We start from the raw sequence: 20,944 nt of genomic DNA on the forward strand, positions 1-20,944 counted from the left end.
TCCTTACTCCTTGGAAGGAAAGTTATGACCAACCTAGGCAGCATATTGAAAAGCAGAGACATCACTCTGTCAACAAAAGCCCGTCTAGTCAAGGCTGTGGTTTTTCCGGTGGTGAGGTATGGATGTGAGAGTTGGACTGTGAAGAAAGCTGAGCACTGAGGAATTGATGCTTTTGACCTGTGGTGCTGGAGAAGAGAGCCCCTTGGACTGCGAGGAGATCCAGCCAGTCCACCCTAAAGGAGACCAGTCCTGGGCGTTCCAGGTGTTTACTATTTGGAAGGACCGACGTTGGAGCTGAAACTCCAGTGCTTTGGTGAAGAGCTGGCTCATTTGAAAAGACGCTGATGCTGGGAAAGATTGAGGGCAGGAGGGGAAGGGGACGACAGAGGATGAGATGGTTGGATGGCATCACTGACTCAGTGGACATGGGTTTGGGTGGACTCCAGGAGTTGGTGATGGACAGGGAGGCCTGGTGTGCTGTGGTTCATGGGGTCACAAAGAGTTGGACACGACTGAGCGACTGAACTGAAGACATCCTTAGCCTTAGAAATTTATAGTGAGTATTTCCTATTGAGATTGTTGGGATTGATGCAAAATACAAGTTAGACCATTTTGCAGTAATATTTTAATGCCTCCAAACTCAATGCAGTCAGAGGACTGTCCAGAAGGAAAGCCTTCATGCTACCGGCACCTCGAGGGGTGGGGCTGTGGTCAGTGCACTGGGGTGGGGGACATGTGAACAGGCTCCTAGGAAGCATGAAAACAGGTCTTTTCATGTTGACCTTTTCTGGTCAAGTTGTGTTCCTTTTTCTAAATACTCAGCTTCTGGTTAATCCCTTCTGAACTTCCCATTATGTCTGAATTAAAGATTCAGTGTAGCTAGGCTTATATATTTCGGAGAAGGCAATGGCACCCACTCCAGTACTCTTGCCTGGAAAATCCCATGGATGGAGGAGCCTGGTAGGCTGCAGTCCATGGGGTCGCTAAGAGTCGGACACGACTGAGCGACTTCACTTTCACTTTTCACTTTCATGCATTGGAGAAGGAAATGGCAACCCACTCCAGTGTTCTTGCCTGGAGAATCCCAGGGAAGGGGGAGCCTGGTGGGCTGCTGTCTCTGGGGTCGCACAGCGTCTCTGGGGTCGCACAGAGTCGGACACGACTGAAGCGACTTAGTAGCAGCAGCAGCAGGCTTATATTTAAGAACTGTCCCTTGTTCTTAGGAACATTGTTAATATCTAGGTGAGACTATTTTCAAATACCAGACATTTTAGGGTTATGGGTAGTCTGTCAGTTAGAATTGTACGTAAAATGTTCTGTGTGTGTGCAGTTTTCCGGATTCTTGGCTTTAACCAGAGTCTGGGAGTTTGTAATTCCCCAGAACAATTCTTCTAAGCCAAGGTCTCTCCAGCTGGGCATTACTGCCCTGTTGGGTCAGGTTGTTGGGGTCTGTTCTGTGCATCGCAGGATGTTCGTTCAGAAGCATCCTGGGCGCTTTCCCGTTAGGTCCCCTCCTGCACAGTGATGACAGCTGAAAATGTCTCCGTACGGTCCTCACATCTCCTGGGGGGCTGTGGGGAGGGCAGAATCAATCCCAGTTGAGAAACGCCGGTTTGTTTTTCTTTAAAGAGCGCTTCTAGGTGTGCGGCAAAGGTCAGCAGGAGATGCAGACACACCCTGGGCCTCTCCTGCTGTGGGCGTCCCCCGCGAGAGTCAGAGCTGGCGCGCCTGCCCTGCATCCCCATCACTCAGGATCCATGGTCTCCATTCAGGCTCACTCTTGGTGGCTGTGCATCCTGTGGGTTTGGACAGATTTGAAACGACACATCCTCCTGATCCCTGCACACAGCACAGCCAGGCAGGCAGCCCGTGTGTGTGTGTGTGTGTGTGTGTGTGTGTGTGTGTGTGTGTGTGTGTGTTTTCCACTGAGTCATGTCCGACTCTTTGTGACCCCATGCAGGCTCCTCTGTCCATGGGATCTCCCAGGCAAGAATTCTGGAGTGGGTTGCCAGTTCCTTCTCCAGGGGGTCTTCCCGACCCAGGGATTGAACTCACATCTCCTGCGTTGTAGGCAGATTCTTTGCCACTTGAGCCGCCGGGACGCCCCGAATGAGAGCTGCCTGCCGTTATCACCACTACATGTAGAGTACAGTGTCACTGCCCTGAAATTCCCGTGCTGTGCTCACCCCTCTCTCCCTAGCAACCACTGGTGTTTTTTTAATTGTCTGTGTAGTTTTGTCTTTTCCGAAAGGTCATAGCTGGACTCACACAGTATGTACCCCTCCAGAGTAGCTTCTGCCACCTGGCGGGCGTGATTTGTCTCCCGCGTGCCCTTTCATGGCGTCATCACACCCCTTGTCTGTGTTACCACAGTTCCTTTATCCACTCAGCTACTGAAGCTGTCTTGACTGCTTCCAAGTTTTGGCAATTATGAATAAAGCCGCCATAGACAGTTGAGGGCAGGCTTTCGTGAGAACATTCATTTCCAGCATGGTTGCTGGATTGTGCGGTAAGAGTATGTTGAGTTTTGGAAGAAGCTGCCAAGCTGTCTTTGGAAGCGGGTGCGCCGTTTGGCGTATCCTCTGACAACGGATCAGAGTTACTGTGGTGCCACGTTCTCTTCAGCTTTTGGTGTTAACAGAATTCTGGATTCGATCCATTCAGATGGACGTGTAATAGTATCTCATTTTGCTTTGTCTTTCTTTGGTGACGTGTGATGTTGAGCACCTTTTCAGATGGTGCTAGTTACCATCTGTGTGTCTTCTTTGATGGGACATCTGTTACGGTCTTTGGCCCATTAGTTTATACTGTTTAACTAGTTTGACTTGATTGATTTAGGGTTTTCTCTTCTTGCGTGGCCAAGGGCGTACAGAGCTATTTACAGCGTTTTGAACAGCTAGCTTCTGTTGAGAACAATAGGAGAGACTTCTGGGTTGGCTTGAGTGGGGCAAATGTTACAAAATATTTTATTTTAAAATATTTTTAAAAATTGAAATATGTATTTGCGTGCGTACACAAAAACATTCCTAATCAAATATATACTAATACGTATTATGCATTTCACAGGTATTCTCTAAATCATCCTGACAGCGCTGTGAAGTAGACAGTGTCCTCATTTTATGGATTATCAACCTTTAAAACTAAAATAGCTGGTTATTTTACCAGCAAAATGGACTTATTTGGGAATTGCAAAGAATTACAGTTCAGGAAAAAGAAGCAAAGTATAGCAAACAAAGGGGAGGAACCTTACTTTATAGAGAAAAAGGAGGAAGTTGAGAAGGAGTGCTTAGAAGGAATGGCCGTTGGAGGGAGGGGAGAGTTCGGGGGCTCGAGGTGGTGATGTCTTCCCCTGGGCTGGGCTCGGCTCGCCGCTGGACAAGGAGAAATCCTCTTTCCTCCTGGAATGCAGGGTCCTCTCTCCCAGCTGGAGTGTGTCATTGGTGGTGTGTGTGTTGGTGCCTGAGAGCTCCCCCTTCTGGCCGTCTGGCTCCATTTTAAACGTAGCTCCCTTTCTGACCCTTCACAGGGTGAATAGATGTCCCTAGAGGTTAAGAAATTTGCCCAAGGTCCTAAGTTAATGAATGGCAGAACAGAGCACTGAGTAGAGGTCGGCAGCGTCAAATTAGTTCATGTGTGTGTCCTTGAGCCTAGAAGTACTGAAGTGTCTTCCACGTTGGTGGGCCAGACGCGCATCCGGGGGCTTGGCTGGCATTAGAGGGCCTGGCACACGGGGGGAATACCTGGCTGCTGGGAAGTCTCACTAAGCAGAACAAGTGTGCATGGTTTCTGGAGTGTGCGTAGGTCTCTTTGCGGAGTACAGCCTGTTTGTCGTGTCTGAGTTCTCGTTGATAATCTTCTTGAGCCAGGGGCCAGGGGTTTTGTTTTGGTTTTCTTTTTTTACAGACAGCCTGCTGTAGATGCTGTATCGATTACCTGGGAGGGAAACTGCCTTCAGCTAGCACATGCGTTATGTCTCTGCGGGTATATAAAGCGGGTCTTTGTCCCACAGCCTGTTTGTGGTTGATGTACATGGAAGTGCAGGTGGTCGGATTCAGAGTTTATGTTTTATTACTGTCAAATGTAGCGTTTCCAGGATTACCTCGTGTAGTTTATAAAGATTCTGGAGCTTGTTGGTTTAGGGCTTTCAGAACTCCTGAGACGGGTCTGCGCAGAGCAGATTAAGGCTGCAGATCAGACGGCGCCTCCGGTTGGTTGTGTCGGGGGCCCTGCCTGCCTTACTTGCACTTCCTAGCATCACATGTGGTAGTCTTCGCCGTCTTCCCAGGCCCGCAGCCCTGGCTTCCTTCTGTGTGAGAGCCCACTGCGCACTGAATTAATGGCTTGCACTCCCCGGTCTCACCCCGACTCAGTTCCTGGCTCCCTCCCTCCGCGGCTCATTGCTCTTTGCCGGGCCTGACTCGGTGGCTCTCGGCGTGTGTCCACAGCGTGAATGTTAGAGGCTCTCAGTGTGTGTCCACAGCGTGAATGTTAGAGTGTCTTTCTTTTGACTGTGCTGGGTCTTCAGTGCATGCGGGCCTTTCTCTCACTGCAGAGAGCAGGGGCTGCTGTCCAGTTGTGGAACGCGGGTTTCTCACTGAGGTGCCCTCTCTTGGGCAGAGCGCAGGCTCCGAGCTCGAGGACGTCATAGTACGGCTCCTGGGCTCCAGGGCACAGGCTCGGTAACTGTGGTTCGCGGGATCCGTTGCTCTGAGGCAGGCGGGATCCTCCCGGAGCAGGGCTCGAGCCTGAGTCTCCTACATTGGCAGGTGGATGCTTTACCAGTGGGCCATGAGGGAACCGTGCTGTATGAATGTTAAATGAAGAGATGAGTGCGAGAGCGAGAGCAGCCTTTATCCTCCTGGCCCTGCAGAGCGCCGACCCCAGCTTACGCCCTTGTCCACCTGGCCAGCGGGAGGGAGCTCTTGGTCTGTTTTGCAAGGGCCTGGCGCCTGGGAAGGTAGGCCCAGCCTCGGATGAATGACTGCAGCCCTTACATGTCGGCGCGCGTCTTGTTCTTTGCTTTTTTTGTCCTTGGCTTGGAGCTCATCGGGCAGCCTCACCTGGTGACATGTCCTGGCGGTCACGACCAGGTGGACAGCAGAGAATAAAGCCTGACTGCTCCTTGAGCCTTTTCACGGCAGAACCAGTTAGGGGCCCTACGGCTGCCAGCCTGTCGAGGTGGAGAAGGAAAGTGCGCGAGACTTTGAGATGTGTGTTGAGCAGGGCAGCTTTCCGAACCCCTCAGCCCCCTTCCGCAGATGTAACTATCTTTTGAATCCTCCACTTGAGACGGATGCTGCCGTCCTGGAGGGCCCGGCCGATCTCCCCCCAGGAGCCGTGGCAGTGGGCCCGCCGCAGGCCTGTCTGCTCTCAGGATACCTGGGCAAGCTGCAGCTGTCGGAGCGCCTTTGAAACAGGGGGTTTTGGTGTTTCTATCAGCAGAATGACTCAGACACTCCTGTTTGTCTTTTGGCAGAGTGATCAGCAGCTGGACTGTGCCTTGGACTTGATGAGGCGTCTGCCTCCACAGCAAATCGAGAAAAACCTCAGTGACCTGATCGATCTGGTAGGTGCCTTGTTTGTGCGGTTTCCTCTGGGGTTGGGGCCATACTAGGCTGCCTTATACACCTGTTCCATGTGGAGTTCAGACCACACAAGACAGCTCCCCCCACCCCCAGCTAGACGCCGCCGCTGGCTTACGAGGCTCCTCCGGAGAGGGGAGGACTTTCCCCTGACTCTCCCTCTTCCTGCGCTGGCTGTGCTCATAAAGCCAAGATGGGGACCCTGAAGTGAGCACTGCGCACCCCATCCTCCAGCGGCCGCGCTTCCGCGCGCTGGACGCTTGCAGTTAGGCTTGGGAGGCGGGGGCCGCACGCACCCCGGAGGACCTGGCTCCAGGCTGTGCTAGTCTCTGCCGCTGTGGGCGTTTCTCCAGCCAAAGCAGGACAAAAATCCAGCCTCCCAGGTGCCTCAGTGGCTTCACTTCTAGCTTGAAATGGCACAAAGCACAAAACTGGGCTTTTAAAGAGCTCATCACATCTATTTTTAAAATATTTATTTGTATGAGAACAAATGATACAGAAGGGAACGTTTTTAGACAGACACTTTCTGTATTGAAAAATCTCTTACTCTTTAGCATGGGAAACAATGCAATTTCAACATGAGATCATCAAGAGTGATTTCCCTGTGGTCCTCTGTGGAAACTTTTGGGATTTTGTGACAGTATTGATTGGAGTGGAATGTAATTCTATTTACATTTCTTCTTTGATTAGTAAAACTGTTTTAAAAATATTATATGTATGCACTTAACTGAGATATCACAAAATGATTATTTTGTAATGGGATTTCAAGATAATTAAACACGTGTATCTTTTAAAAAAGCATTTGTTTATTCATGTATATATACATACATTGAGCGACTGGTCTCAGGATGATGCCAGAGAGTCACTGGCACCATAATGTTATTTGAAAATGTTTAAAGTGTTAAAAAAAAAAAACCTATGAAACTGTGAGAAATCATGCAAAGAAGTCAAATAAGATCAAGAGACAGCTGAGGTACTAGATCATTTGGCCGGTGGGTTCTGGCCCCGGGTGGCAACCTGAGCCCACCCCGATCAGCCCCTGTTCTTGCCACTGTGTCCCCTCAGCTTCTCAGAGGGATGACCAGTCGCCAGCTGTTGCTCATCAGTTAGATGTCTTTTAAAGGTAGCGGCTCGAAAACTTGTTCATATGCTGTGGCGATGTCCTTAGTTCCCTTGTATGCGTTCAGAACCGTTTTACTGGGGAAGGATGTTACTGCAGGAGACTCAGGCCATTCACAGATGAAACTCTTGCCAGCAGTCCCCAAGGTCCATGGTGCAGCTGTCAGTCTATAGAGACACAGGCTCCAAGAGAGAGGCAGCCGTGTGGACAGAGGCGAGCTAGTGGACGGACCTGTGAGCTTGCTGCCTTTTCTGTGTAATAGTTCTGGAAGGAAGGAAGGAGAAGGGTTCTCCAGGAAGAGAGCCGTGATGAGAAAGCCCGCTCCTGGCGCTTGTGATAGAAACGGGGCAGAGGTGGCTAGAAACGGCGGCAGGTCCTGGCTGGGCAGTGGGTCATTTCAGGTGAGTGTGAGGGAACAGAGGCTGAATTGAGATGCATACAAACCCACCGTGCGCTCGGAGCCGGGGTCCCACACCCGGCACCCGGCAGGGGCCAGCTGCAACGCCTGGGCAGCCTTGGTGTGCACACGAGGTCTAGCCAGTGCGCCCTTTGCTCCTGCTGCTTCTTGCCCAGTGAGCTCTGATTCTCTGGGGCTTGTTTCCAGATTTCTCTGGGAGTGCCGTGCATTGGGAGTTCTGTGTGAGAGATCCTGATTTTTAAACATTGGCTCAGACATGGCATAGGCGTGTGAAATGTGAGTCAGAGAAACGGTCTTTGTTGGGAAATGATGAAACATCAAGTTGGGTGGGTGGGAGGTGTCCTTAGAAGCCAGCAGGAGGGCTTGGATTTGACATGGCATCGTCACCATCGCCCCATCATCACCACAGCCTTCTGTTCCCTCACGCTCATCTGAAATGACTCCTGTCCCTCGTGGGCAGTGCGTTGTACTGAGCGCTTTCTGTGGCATGGCCTCGGTTACCTCTCAGCAGTCCTGTCAGGTCGCAGCGCGAGAGGCAGGCTGGGCCGAGCTGCACGGCTTGTTTTCCTTGGAGAGCTCTAGCTGGCCAGCCGCGGCCCAGGGTAGGCAGAAGCCATGGGTAGGATCAGGCCCCTCAGCCGGTCGGCTCGGAGGCCACGCTGCTGCTCCTCCGCTGAGCGTCACGCTCTGCCCAGCTGCATGGCGATGCAGCTTGCAGTTGAGTTACTACTGTGTTTTGGGAACAGAGCAAACGTGGAAGTCAGAGATGATGGGCAGGTTTTTCTCAGTAGAGTCTTCTTGGTGTTTCCCGGGCTGTTTTGTTCTTATGGCAGCTGGAGTGTTTTCCTACAGCTGTGCCCTGTCTCAGCGGCGCCCTCGTCCCTGCCGCGGAGACGTGCATGTAGCCGCTTTGCTGGAAACCTGGTCAGTGGGTTCCTGAGCTGCGTAGGCCGGTTCTCCTTGGGCTCAGCAGGGAAGTCGCAGCGCTGATGGTGAATGCAGGCGTGAGTCACAGGCCACCCTTGGCCTTGGCCGGATGACAGCCCGCCTTGGGGGTTTGGAGCCCCTGACGGGCCACTGGGAGGAAGCGGCACCCCAGAGGTCGCTGTCGGGGCTGTTCTCCCACCTGCAACGTTATCTGCAGAAGAATGACTGGAGAAGGGACGGGGGCGGGTGGAGGTGGGGGTCAGCAGCTAATGTTCGGTGAGCACGTGCTGCGTCCCCAGGACTGAGCTGGACACTAGTTATTTCATCTAATTTCCCAAAAAGAAAAGAGGAGAAAAGGGGCAGTTTTAAAATTCAAACCCCTGGGAATGCTCCCTCAGCCAAACCTTACAGATCATAAGCCTTCGTCATCTGAGCCAGCGACTTGAGTGTATTCCAACTGTTTATAAACTCGTAACTGTATATCGTAATATCTGGTTCATGACTAAGCTTTTCAGTAGCGTCGTGGGCTCTGCCGTTGGCCTCTTTATGTCTGCGTACGCGTTATACGTGGGCTTCCCTGGTGGCTCAGCAGGTAAGGAATCCGCTACAGCGCAGGAGGCCCTGGAGATGCAGGTTCGATTCCTTCGTCAGGAAGACACCCTGGAGGAGGAAAATGGCAGCACAGTCCCGGATTCTCGCCTGCAAAGCTCCGCGGACAGAGGGGCCTGCAGGACCACAGCACAGTCCCAGACTCTCGCCTGGAAAGCTCCGCGGACAGAGGGGCCTGCAGGACCACAGCACAGTCCCGGACTCTCGCCTGGAAAGCTCTGCGGACAGAGGGGCCTGTAGGACCACAGCACAGTCCCGGACTCTTGCCTGGAAAGCTATGCACGCGCACACTGATTTTCACAGTACCCCTCCAGTGTACGTGGGACCGCTCCTCCTTTACTGGATGACTTAAACTCTGAGGGAGAAGCAGGGTGGTGCTGGGTACCTTTACTTCGTATTGCTGACACCGCAGCCACAGGTTAAATGTCGTGCCTCTTCCTCATCTGTCTGTCTTACCTCTTTGTAGGGGAAATGTTAAGTAATTAGTGATCTACAACATTTAAAACATAGACTGTATTATGGAAAATCATGTAAACTTCACATAATGAGAAACAGCCAGAGACTTGAAGCTGCTTCCTGTGGGCTGGCCACTCGGGATGCGCAATTCGCTGTGGCCCACTGCTTCACTGGGCACTGGGCTGTGTGGGGCCAGCCTTTTATTAAAAAAAAAAAAATTTTTTTTTAACATGCACCATCCTTTAAGTTGCCTATTTGTTACAACGTTGCTTCTGCTTTGTGCTTTGGTCTTTTGGCTTCAGGGCCTGTGGGGTCCTAGCTCCCTGACCAGGGGTCGAACCCCCCCACCTCCTGCAGTGGACGGTGAAGGCTCGACCACTGGACCTCCAAGGAAGTCCCCCGCTCCTTTTTTAATCTGAAGTATGATGAGTGTCCAGATGGAAACGGAGCCTGACTTTGCACTGAATTAGGGTCTGCCTCGTTAAAACTCTACTGACATGCTTCAGAAACCCGTCCGAGGCCCCTGCCTTGCACTGTGATGGATTCAGAGCACTTGGGCAGGTTTTGTAGGTCCTGGAAGTTACTTCTTTGATTGTTTATCTTTCACCAGTGCTATTTTTCTTCCATTTTCCCTGGGCGTGACAGGTCTGTCTGTGTTTTGTTCTGTTTTTTTGCTTTTGTTTTCTTTTTAACTGGATGAGCAGAATTCCTCCATTCTTATTAGTCAGTCTGTGCTGGGTGTAGCGCTGTGGCCCTGAAATTCACTTGCAGTTTTAGTTCCTCTTCAAAGCGGTAATTGAGGAGACTCGCCCTGTCTTGAGCCCGTCTAGAAGCCGTGCGTCCAGGCCTTTGTTCCCTGTAATCTGGGATCAGGCAGACGTTCTCAGAGCCGCTATCGGCCTGGCCTGGCGTTCATCACAGCCATTCCTCCCCAGCTTACCTGCCCCCAGTAATGACGGGGAGGTGGTGCTGTTCTCAAGAAAAGCCTCCAGCTCTTGAGACTGAATGTTGGGATTTGCCAGCATTGCCCATGAAGGGAATGGCCTCACTTAGATGTCGGAGCCAGGGAAGGGCGGGGAATCCATCGGGTCTACCACGGCCCGATTCCCGAGGAGCATTAAAGAGATGTGGAGGGTGCCTGGCAGCTTTGGGCCGAGGCAGCCCGATTTAGCATGCCAGGTCGCAGGTCGGTGTGCTTTTTTCTTTCCTCTGTCTGAGCTTTTGCTGCCTGGGATTATGATGCGTGCTCTGATTGGTGGAAAATGACCTTCCTTTGCAGATGGCCAAAGCATCATTTTGTTACTTATTAATCCCATTGTGCTCGAGTGAAGCCAGCCAGAAGCCATGGTTAAGCTGCTTCAGAAATGCCCGCAGGTCCATGTGGGCCGAGAATCACATGACGTTAAGATGGTCCCTTGGCTTTCTCAACTTTGACCTTCTATGGCTTTACTCTGCACGCTGGCAGCAAGCGCCGAAACTTCTCCACTGGGGTGTATTTTGAGCCCTGAGCTGAGGAAGGAGTTTGTTTCTGCAAATTGGCACCCAGCAGGCCAGCCGTCCTTTGCCTTTTTAAGAGCAAACCAAAAATAGACCTGAATCTGTTTAACTAAGCAGAAACATCTTTGCCTGCAAATGTCAGTCACCTCATTTTTTAATTCCTCCTCCCTCCTTTGCTTATCGTCACCCAAAGGTCCAGCTCTTGGGTGTCCCCAGACTGGATTTACTCCAGTGAGGGGTTAAAGCACCCAGGCCATCCCACTCGGTCTGTGAGTTAGAGGTACAAGGGCCTGATGCTCTGACCAGGGAGTTGAGAACTTGACCGGTTTTCATTTCAGCATATTTCCTCTTAGCAGCCAGAATTGCCCTCCAGAAATAGAAGGGCAGCCTCAGCAGTACCTACACTTTGAGCAGCTCACAGAAACGGGCCACTTGTAGATACGAAGGTCCATGGGGAGATCCCACTTGGCAGATTAGAAGGCCGGCATGCGCAGGGCGCACCTCAGCATGGGCTCCGTGAGCCAGTGGGTGGAGACCTCCAGCTTGTGTTGGCCAGGACGCTGGAGCCACGCTCTCACGCCTCTGTGATTAACATTGAGGCTGCTGTTGTTATTTAACAGTCACTAATATCACTGATTATCTATCTATCTGACCTCTGCTACATGTTGTTAGTCTTCAGTCTTTAGTAGCTGAACCCATGAAATCTGGGAATGGTTTTCTCAGTGATAGCTGTCTGTCGTGAGAGCATCAAACTCAAGTTCTGTCCCCAGGAGGTGAAGCAGAGCCTTCCTTGGGACCTCGAGGCCAGGCGTGGCCTGCTCCATCTGTGGTCAAGACTGACCAGGCCTCCTGTGTTTTCTGCCTGCCTGGATTCCCCGTGATTGTCGCTGCTTAAAACAGGCCCACACCAGGGTGCTTTCCTCCTTTATCTCAAAGACGGTATTTAAATACGTCTGCTTTCTGAAGCAGTCTTAGACCTAGCAGGGGAGGAGGGAGTGGGTTCAGTCAGCATTTCGTGAACACTCCCTGTGAAGCTCACACCGCGCAGCTCGGGAAGAAGTGTGCCGCCTGTATTTCTCAGCTTCTCTGTCACGGGGAAGAAAAGACGCAGGGATCCTAGAGCTGGATCCGAAAGAGGGACAGTTTCAGATGGAGCTTCTCGCCCCTTTGGACTTGACCAGCTGATGAGCTCCGAGGATGCCTGTCCTGAGTTGAGGAGCCGAGTTCTTCCTGTAAGCATCTGACATCCTGGGTGCCACACGCCATTCTGGGTGCCGCGGGTGCGAGATGAAAGGCCTGGCTCTGCGGCGCCAGCACTTAATCAGGAATTCAGGCGAGGTTTTCTGAAAGGAGGACGGCTTGGCCGCGCCAGCTTCGCTCCCTGTCTGTCACGCACCCCGGCAGGCACGGTCGTGTCTTTGCTTCTGAGTAACAGCGGTCCCGGCTCTTCAGGGAGCTTTGCGCTCTCTTCTCCCTGGCTGTGGCCACCTCCCCTGCCCCCCCCCGCCCCCCCACCGTCCCTTAGGTTCTTTTCCCAAAGTTTCCCTGACAAAGGATTCCTGAGGAGAGCAAATATTTACATACCTCTGGAGTTTTGAGGGCAAAGCCAAAAGTGGCCGTCTCTAGCAAAGAATTTTGTTTTGTCTTTAAAAAAAATTGCATTCCAGTTCATAACTTGCCCACATGCAAGACATTTTAACATAAAAAAGAATGCTTTCTTCACCAAATCCTTGAGTCCAGTTGGTGTTCCGGGAAGTAGGGCACCCCTCCCCCCCCCCCCCCCCCGCCCCCCGGGGCCCCCCCTCCCCCGTGCTCAGGAACCTTGTTTGGAGATGCTCAGCGGGGCCTTTTGGCTGGGCCTCCCCACCGCATGTAGGTTTCCCTGCTGTGGTGGGGGGGGGCCGAGAGCCAAGGGGAGGGGGCTCCCCTGCCTGGAGCCAGGGCTCCATAGCTCCGCAGGCACGGAGGCAGGGAGTCAGCCTCCACTCAAGCCTTGGCAAGTGGCTTGTGGGTTTCTGCTGGAGGTAGGGGCACTGGGCTTCCGCTCTTGCCTGTGTCGTGGGGTCTACAGGAAGCGTTCTCTCCCCAGCCGGTGCTGTCTCTGGAGCCCGCCCTGGGGAAAGAATGGACGAGGGTGCTCTTGCAGGGACCCCACCAGCCTGATGTTTCTGAGATTATCCTGAGCTCTCCTTCAGGAGACTGGTGCTGCAGGTCCCTTTTACAAGGGGAAAAAGCATTCCTGCCAAGGGCCTCCGGCAGGATTTTAATGAACTCCATTCCTTGCAAAGTTGTGGTGAGCCTTTTCTTACAAGTGTTTTTTGCTTGTCGAATGGCCTGCAGCTGTAGTGATGAAAGCAAGGCTGAGGGAAAAAGCAGACCCCAGACTCTGGGTGCCCGGTTGGCCCTCTGTTCCCTGCTCCAGACCGCGGTGGAGGTGGCCCTTCATGACTCCAGCCTGTTGCTGAGAGGAGGACCCCGCCACCTGATCGTGATTGATGTCAGGATGAAATGGCGTGATTTACTTAGAGGAAACGGGGCTTCCTGGGGGCACTCCTCTGATTCCCCCATAGGGATGGCTGGAAGTTGCTTGGAATTCTGATGAGTTCTGTTACATGCAGACGAACAGACCCTCATTTTATCCAGTGCAGGATGGCCTGGATTGCCTCCTGATCATGCCGTCCAGAGCCTTAGAACTTGAAACCAATTAAAGGAGAAGAGCACAAGGCCCCGTGCTGTGCTGTGGGTGTGCTCACAGGGAGCAGAGGGGTCTGCCAGGAGCCGACTCCAGGGACGCGTCCCGAGCATTCTGGAGCAGCCGAGGAGGTTACCACTGTGTCCGCGGGCTTGGAATTCTCCGAGCTCGGCGACTTGAAAGTTAGGGACCTCCCGTCTGCTTTGGTGTCAGCCTCCGAGTAGTATGCTTCTGTTAGACCATAAAGGGCAAGATGGAAACTTTTTGGTTTGGTCTCAGATTGAGAATCTGACCCCCCTCTTGTCATTCGTCATAAGACCTTTTTCAGCGATGACAGAGGAAAATGACTCGCCACAGTGGAGGTCCGTCAAGTGTCAGGAGCTGGTGGAAGGGCCTCGCTGTTAACAGGTCTCCCCCGTTACCGCGTTTCGTTTCCACGGCCGCTCTGTGAGGCAGGTGGGAGGGACCGCTTTTACAGACGAAACCGAGGCTGTCCCAGCACCCGTGAGCCCCGGGCCTGAGCCGCGACCGAGGGGAGGGCAGAGCCAGGCCCCGCTGTTGATTCTGGTGTGTTGTCCATTGAACTGCTGCCTTTAACAAGGAAAACAGATCGTTTCTGACATGTCCTCCTAAGGCCAGACCATCTCCTACAGTGAAACTAGAAAAGTTACTTGTGATGGGGGCAGATGGACACCATGGAACGTATAAGGACCTCAGGAAAAAAAGACCCTTAGAATCTATCTTCTGCTGTGAAGCCCCTTCAGACTGGGATGAGCAAGGAAAGTGCTGCCCCATTCTGCCTGGGCTGGCTGTGGGGCCCACTGCACCAAGGTGGACGCTTCTATAGGAGATCCCCTCATCACCACACACACACAGATACACACACACACACACACACAGCTGTGCTAAGGTGGACACTTCTTAGACGGCCCCATCCTGGCACACACCACACACAGATACACACACAGATAGACCCACACACACAGCTGTGCCAAGGTGAACGCTTCTTAGGAGATGCCCCCACCTCTACACACACAGACATACACACAGCTGCGCCAAGGTGGACACTTCTTAGGAGACACTCCCACTCCAACATACACACACACAGAGCTGTGCCAGGGTGAATGCTTCTTAGGATATGCCCCCACCCCAACACACACACATACACACAGCTGTGCCAAGGTGAACACGTTTATAGCAGACGCCCCCACCCCGGCGCGTGCGCACACACACACAGCATTGTGCGCACTGCAGACAGAGCGCCCCTTAGAAAGGCGTCCTGTGCGCGCGTGCGCGCGCACACACACACACACACACACACACACACACGCACAGCATTGTGCGCGCTGCAGACAGAGCGCCCCTTAGAAAGGCGTCCTGTGCGCGCGCGCACACACACACACACACACACACACACACACACAGCATTGTGCGCGCTGCAGACAGAGCGCCCCTTAGAAAGGCATCCTGTCGAAACCCGAGCAGTGTGGCCCTGTTCTCTAAGCTACTAAAGCAGGCCTAAACGTTTTAGGAAAAGCAGACTCTTGCCCTGCAGGAACTAAAGGGACAGGTCAGTAAAGCGACTGCCTTTAAATCGAAGGTACCAAAGTCCACGCTGGCGTAAACCGCTTAGAGTGCAAATGACGCCAGGGGGTGGGAGGGCAAGATCCCACTGGTGACAGCGGGACAGCGTGGCGCTCTGGAGTGGGCTGCCCTCGGGGGGCAGCAAGGCCAGAGCACAGGCGGCCCACCGCTCAGCACAGGCCCCGGGATGTAGGGACTTAGGGTGTGTTACAAGCGATAGTCACGCTTCACTGCGAGAAACAAGTTGATCGTTCAATAAAATTGCTGAAACAGCTAATAGTTGTGAAGGAAAAGAAGCTAAATATCTTTCGCAGCGCGTCCTCACACTCCTGATGGACTAAGGAACCAGTATTACATGAACACAAGGGAACCGGGGGGTGGAGAACAGCAGTGATACTGATGTTGGGAGTTGGGGGGAAGGCCTTCACCAGGCACGGAAGCTCATGCCAGTGTGATGGGCTTGAAACGTGCAAATTTAATTTTAAAGTTTCAACAAAGTGAAGTTAAAAGGCAGAGAACAAACTCAAAGATAGCTTGTAGCTTCTGGCAGGGAATGTATCTCCTTAACTTTTCAGAAAACCTCTTCTGAGGCTGTTCCGTCCCCACCTGGGAGAAGCAGCAGCAGGGGCTTCGGCAGTTTGTGGTAACCGAGGAGCGAGGCTGTGAGCCCAGGCAGCCCAGGGTCCTGCACTGCTGCGCCCTGTTGCCCCCAGCAGTGAGAACACAGGGACAGCGAGATGCCACAGAGGAGGCGGGGCAGAGACCTTGTCTGCAGACAAGACGAGATGAGCTGGCTGGGAAGGCCCCTGCCCCGCTGAGCCTTCTTCTGCTCAGGGCATGGTGCAACTTACGCCTGCCCCAGCTTTCGTGACATTGCTCAGCGCCCTTTGGTGTTGAGTCTCTTGAGGAACAAAGACAACGAGCAGTTGGAGAAACGTGGCGTACTCTTAATTACCTTCTAGAAGCTTCTCCCCATATTGCCACATTTAAAATTCTGAGAAGTCCTACAGTTGGAAAAAGAAGAGCCCTCTCTCCTTTAGCCCACCATCCCTCTAACTTACCGTCACGCACTCCAGCGTGGAGAACACTGGTCTCCTGGAGGGCTCGTGGCGTGCGTGCGAGACATATACTCAGTCGCTCAGCCGTGTCCGGCTCTTTGCGGCCCCGTGGACTGTAGCCCGCCAGGCTCTTCTGTCTGTGGGATTCTCCAGGCACAAGCACTGGAGTGGGTTGCCGTGCCCTTCTCCAGCGTGGGAGATGGCCTGGATCTGGGTCCTTTCGGGCAGCGGCCCTGCGCGTGGCGTTTGGCACTTCTGCAAATCCTGGCTCTCCTGGTCGTGGAGCTCGTTCGGTGGGCGGGAGGCAGCGCCACGCCGTGGAGCAGCCCTGTTGGCCGTCAGGGCCTGCGCTGTGCCTTCGGGGGCCGCCAGCTTGCCCTGTGACCTGCAGGGGTCTCCGGCTCCCCCTCTGAAGCGGCAGCTGGCTGGTCTCAGGCTGAGCACCTGGGCTCTGTCACCCAGAACTAAAAGAGCATCCCCGTGGACACCCTTGAGTTGATGTCACTGCTTTCCGGGCCCCCTCTGCTGGCAGAAGAGGCACCGACTTCCCTCAGCTCTGTGAGTCTGTAGCCTGCCCCGCCCCGAAGGCTGGTTCTGTGGAGAGAGGCAAGCGACATCCGCTGGCCGCCTGTCGTCCGGCAGAGCCAGGCTGGCCAGACCTGGGGCCCGCCTTCCAGCTCCGAGACCTCAGGCAGCTTCCTTTGCCCCCAGAGCTGCTTCCAGGATCCTAGGTGGCAGTGAGAGCCTGCATTCCTGGGGCCATCGTGAGACCTGGGGTCTCCACGAAGCGCTGACGTGTGCAGAAAAGGCAGGTGCTTGGAAAGTGCTCACTGAGGCTTTTTCTTCCTTCACTGGCTTCCTCGGACCTGCTTGCTGACCCCCATGTTCCGCCTGCCTGGTGGCTACGCGCTCATGTTCCAAGCAACCTGTCTGGCTGTTTTCACAGGTGGAGACCGCCCGGGCCTTGACCTTCAGGGGGCGGGGGTTGGGGGGTGTTACGAGCCAGTGCCCAATCGCAGACTTGGTTGGTCTCGCCTGGAAGGGAGGAGTTGCCGTGGCCCCCGCAGAGGCACTGAGGGTGGACTCCCCCCGCCTCCGCCTTCCCCAGGCTCCCATGTTGGGGTCCCTGCACAGAAAGATGGGAAACGCCGCTGCCCACACCCCCAAGCCCGTGGAGGAGGCCAGGGTCAGGCCGTGGCTGAGTGGCTCCATGACTAGTGATGGCCGCTGCCCACACCCCCAAGCCCATGGAGGAGGCCAGGGCCGGGCCATGGCTGAATGGCTCCATAGCTGGTGATGATCGCTGCCCACACCCCCAAGCCCGTGGAGGAGGCCAGGGCCGGGCTGTGGCTGAGCGGCTGCATGGCTGGTGATGGCCGCTGCCCACACCCCCAAGCCCATGGAGGAGGCCAGGGCCGGGCCGTGGCTGAGCGGCTGCATGGCTGGTGATGGCCGCTGCCCACACCCCCAAGCCCATGGAGGAGGCCAGGGTCGGGCCGTGGCTGAGTGGCTCCATGGCTGGTGATGGCCGCTGCCCACACCCCCAAGCCCGTGGAGGAGGCCAGGGTCGGGCCGTGGCTGAGCGGCTCCATGGCTGGTGATGGCCGCTGCCCACACCCCCAAGCCCGTGGAGGAGGCCAGGGTCGGGCCGTGGCTGAGCGGCTCCATGGCTGGTGCTGGTGCTCCTCATTCTGCAGGGATGGGGTAGAGTCTGGTAGCCTGCTTGCTTCTCCGTCTGCCCTGGTTGGGGCTGGAGGGCCCCTGGATGGCTGGGTTTCTTCCACACCCCTTGCTCATTGCTCTGGCAGCCATTCTTCCTCCTGCTTCAGTTCCCAGGATGCGTAACTGCTCCTGGTCAGTCATCGTTTGGAGTCCTTTGGAAGCCTGGGGCGGGAACCCTGAACAGTCGTTGGATTGTCCAACAAGGCAGAGAGGGGTTTTAAGGTTGATCTCAGCATCCAGGGAGGATCCAGGTCATTTGGCCCTGAGGCCTTTGCTCCAGGGGAGCCGCCCAGGAGCCCGCCTGTGACGGGGTCTGACCCCTGGGGCCGCCGGGACCAGGAGCCCGCCTGTAACCACGTCTGACCCCCAGGGCCAGCCGCCTGGGAGCACTGAGCCCTCGGGGTCCCTTTGTTTCCAGTGTCCTGCTTTCTCCCACCTGCACTTTTGTCCCCTTCGCTCTTGCAGCTCATCAAGACTGCTTGTCTCTTGCCCCTGGCTTGAACCCCTGTCTGACCTGTCTCTGCCTCGTCCGTGTGGCCAGTGTGACCCCAGGCACCTGCTCTCCAGCCTGAGACCCAGTCCCAGTCCCATTTGGCAGTCAGTTCTCTGCTCCACGGCTGGTGGCCCCTCGGAGCCTCCCTGAAGCCGCCGCTTGTGCCGGGGGCTCTTTTAGCCTCTCACTGAGTCCTGCCTGTTCTCACCCCACACGTGCGTCATCAGCCACAGAGTGGCGTTGGGGGACGGGCTGGAAGCAGTGCCGTTTGCTTTGCGCTTCCCTCAGAGACGGGCTATTTTGTGCTTCCCTTCTCCCTGTGCCCCACCCACACCCCCATTCGCCAGGCTAAAGTACCCTTTTTTTTGCATATACTTGGAGGTCATGGTTCTGTAAAATTCCTGGTTAGATGTTTTTAGGGCAGCTCCTAGTGTGAGCAGTTGGGTGTGAGTCAGTCGGGTGCCGTGCACCCTGAATGCTCAGCCACACTCGGCTCACACTCTGAAGGCCCAGCCACACTCCACTCTCATCTCCATCACAGCTTGGCGGCGTGTCCTCAGAGTCTCGAGTTCCCCGTCTAGGAAACGAGTCTGACGACATGGATCTTGAGAACTGGAGATGGTGAATGGAAACCTTCAGCGCAGTACATGGCCTTGAGGGCCTGAGTGGGGTTCTAAGGTCCCCCCAGACTAGTATAATTGTGATGTGGTCAAGTGCAAGCAAATAAACACCATGCCGGTCTTCTGGCTTTACTCGATAAGTGTCAGCTGCCAGAGGCGGCTCAAGATGCCCTTACCATTGACCACAAGGTCAGTTTTCTGTAGCCCCATTTTCAGTTCAGTTCAGTTGCTCAGTCATGTCCAGCTCTTTGTGACCCCATGAACTGCAGCACACAGGCCTCCCTGTCCATCACAACTCCCAGAGTCCACCCAAACCCATGTCCATTGACTCGATGATGCCATTCAACCATCTCATCCTCTGTCATCCCCTTCTCCTCCTGCCCTCAATCTTTCCTAGCCTCAGGGTCTTTTCAGATGAGTCAGCTCTTCGCATCTGGTAGCCAAAGTATTGGGGTTTCAGCTTTAGCATCAGTCCTTCCAGTGAACACCCAGGACTGATTTCCTTTAGGATAGACTGGTTGGATCTCCTTGCAGTCCAAGGGACTCTCAAGAATCTTCTCCAGCACCACAAAAAAGAAAGCTGAGTGCTGAAGAACTGATTCCTTTGAACTGTGGTGTTGGAGCAGACTCTTGAGAGCCCCATTTTACAGATAAAGAAACTGGAAGCTTTGCCGAGCTGGTCGGAGCCTTGCGGCTGATCAGTAGGCAGCAGGGTTAGACGCCCCTCCCTGCCTGCTCTGTGCCCCACGGCTCCCCCGAGCAGCTCTCTGCTGTCAGCGCAGGTCACCAGCAGACGCCGGACTGGACGCAGATACCGTCACAGTCGTTAGCACCAGCAGGATGCTGGTCCGTCTTCACAGAGTGTGGCTTTCACCTTGCCGTGTTGAAAGGACGTCCAGTTGGGGCTTCCGTAGTTCTAAGCCGAGGTGCAGTCGGAGGCGCAGGTGTCCGTGGTAACACTCACACGGTCCCCACGCCCAGGCCATGGCTGCACCCCGCAGTGGCACCGCTGTCCCCGTTCTTTCTGTCGGGGGATGGCAGATGGGGGTGGCAGAGACGCTCGTCCTTCACACGAGTGGGCTTCCTCGCGCTCGCACGAAGGGGCCAGAGCTGCAGGAACGGCGCCCCCCGCTTTCTGTGGGTCAGCAGCCCCATCAGGCCAGACGCTTGTTATCCATCAGTCGGACGGTTTGCGGCTGCCCCTCTGCCGCACCTGTTGCTGGCTTCCTGGGCCCATCGCGCTCACAATTAAGGTTCATCGGAGAGCCTGTCAGTCACAGACGCACAGAGCCTGCCCATGAGAGGCCTCACGAGGGGGCCGTACGGGCTGTGCCCACCCCCGCCCACGGTGCCCCTCCAGACTGCGAGCGTTCGGGGGGCAGGAGGGCAGGTGTGAGCAGCTCTTCTGAGACTCCAGACTCGGGGGTCCCGTGGGCCTCTTCCCTTCTGTGTAACTGAATCCTTCAAGCTAAGGGCAGACTGGATGTTACAGACGGTGGTGGTAGGAGTTACGTCAGATGGAGGCTTTGGAGTAAGCGTCCGACAGCAGGCCACTCGAGAGGTTCGAAGCCGGATACAGCAGAGATTTAATTAGCGTTAGTCTCCGCGTCCGCTCTTCTGGAATGTACAGGCACCCTTAATTACTGGTGACTGGAAGCTGAAGTAACACCTGGGTTCGGAACAGAACCCTTTAGGAGATTGGCCCCGGGCTGGAAGCGCTCATCCTTCACACAAGTGGGTCTTTCTTCACACTTCACACGAGTGTCCGAGTGTGTGTGGACGGCGGCCGGGAGCAGGGGTGTGGCCCAGGCCCCCAGCGGTGCCCGCCTGCCGTGGTTCCCCCAGCGTCTTCCTGCCTGTTCGCTGGTGCTTCGTCTCCTCAGCCCCGCGTGTCAGGGAAGCCTTGTCTCACACGGGAGGGCCTGGCTGAGGGCTCTCGCGGTCAATGGTGTGCTGTGAATTTGTGGTATTGGCGCCCGGGACCCTCTGGCTTGGAAGCGCCTGTGGGATGGAGCTGTGCTCACCCGTGTCCCAGACTGCGCGGTGCTCGACCACCCCGTCGGAGCTCAGCAGATACTGGTTAATGCGTGTGTGCACGCGTGCACGAAGTCGCTTTGGTCGAGTCCGACTCTTTGTGATCCCATGGACTGTAGCCCGCCAGGTGCC

General features: G+C 54.8%; 1 protein-coding gene across 4 annotated transcripts in view; it reads left to right on the forward strand.

The window, feature by feature from the left end:
• The window catches only part of CAPZB (capping actin protein of muscle Z-line subunit beta), a 153,637-nt gene that overhangs the window by 75,710 nt on the left and 56,983 nt on the right, over positions 1 to 20,944 (forward strand). For all 4 annotated transcript variants that reach the window (XM_027965602.3, XM_027965601.3, XM_042244747.2 and 1 more), the window contains exon 2: positions 5,477 to 5,566. In XM_027965602.3, coding sequence (XP_027821403.2) covers positions 5,477 to 5,566 — 90 coding nt within the window. The remainder of the gene's footprint in view (positions 1 to 5,476; positions 5,567 to 20,944) is intronic.

The sequence above is a fragment of the Ovis aries genome, chromosome 2 (assembly GCF_016772045.2).
Source record: "Ovis aries strain OAR_USU_Benz2616 breed Rambouillet chromosome 2, ARS-UI_Ramb_v3.0, whole genome shotgun sequence".
NCBI classification, from domain to species: domain Eukaryota; kingdom Metazoa; phylum Chordata; class Mammalia; order Artiodactyla; family Bovidae; genus Ovis; species Ovis aries.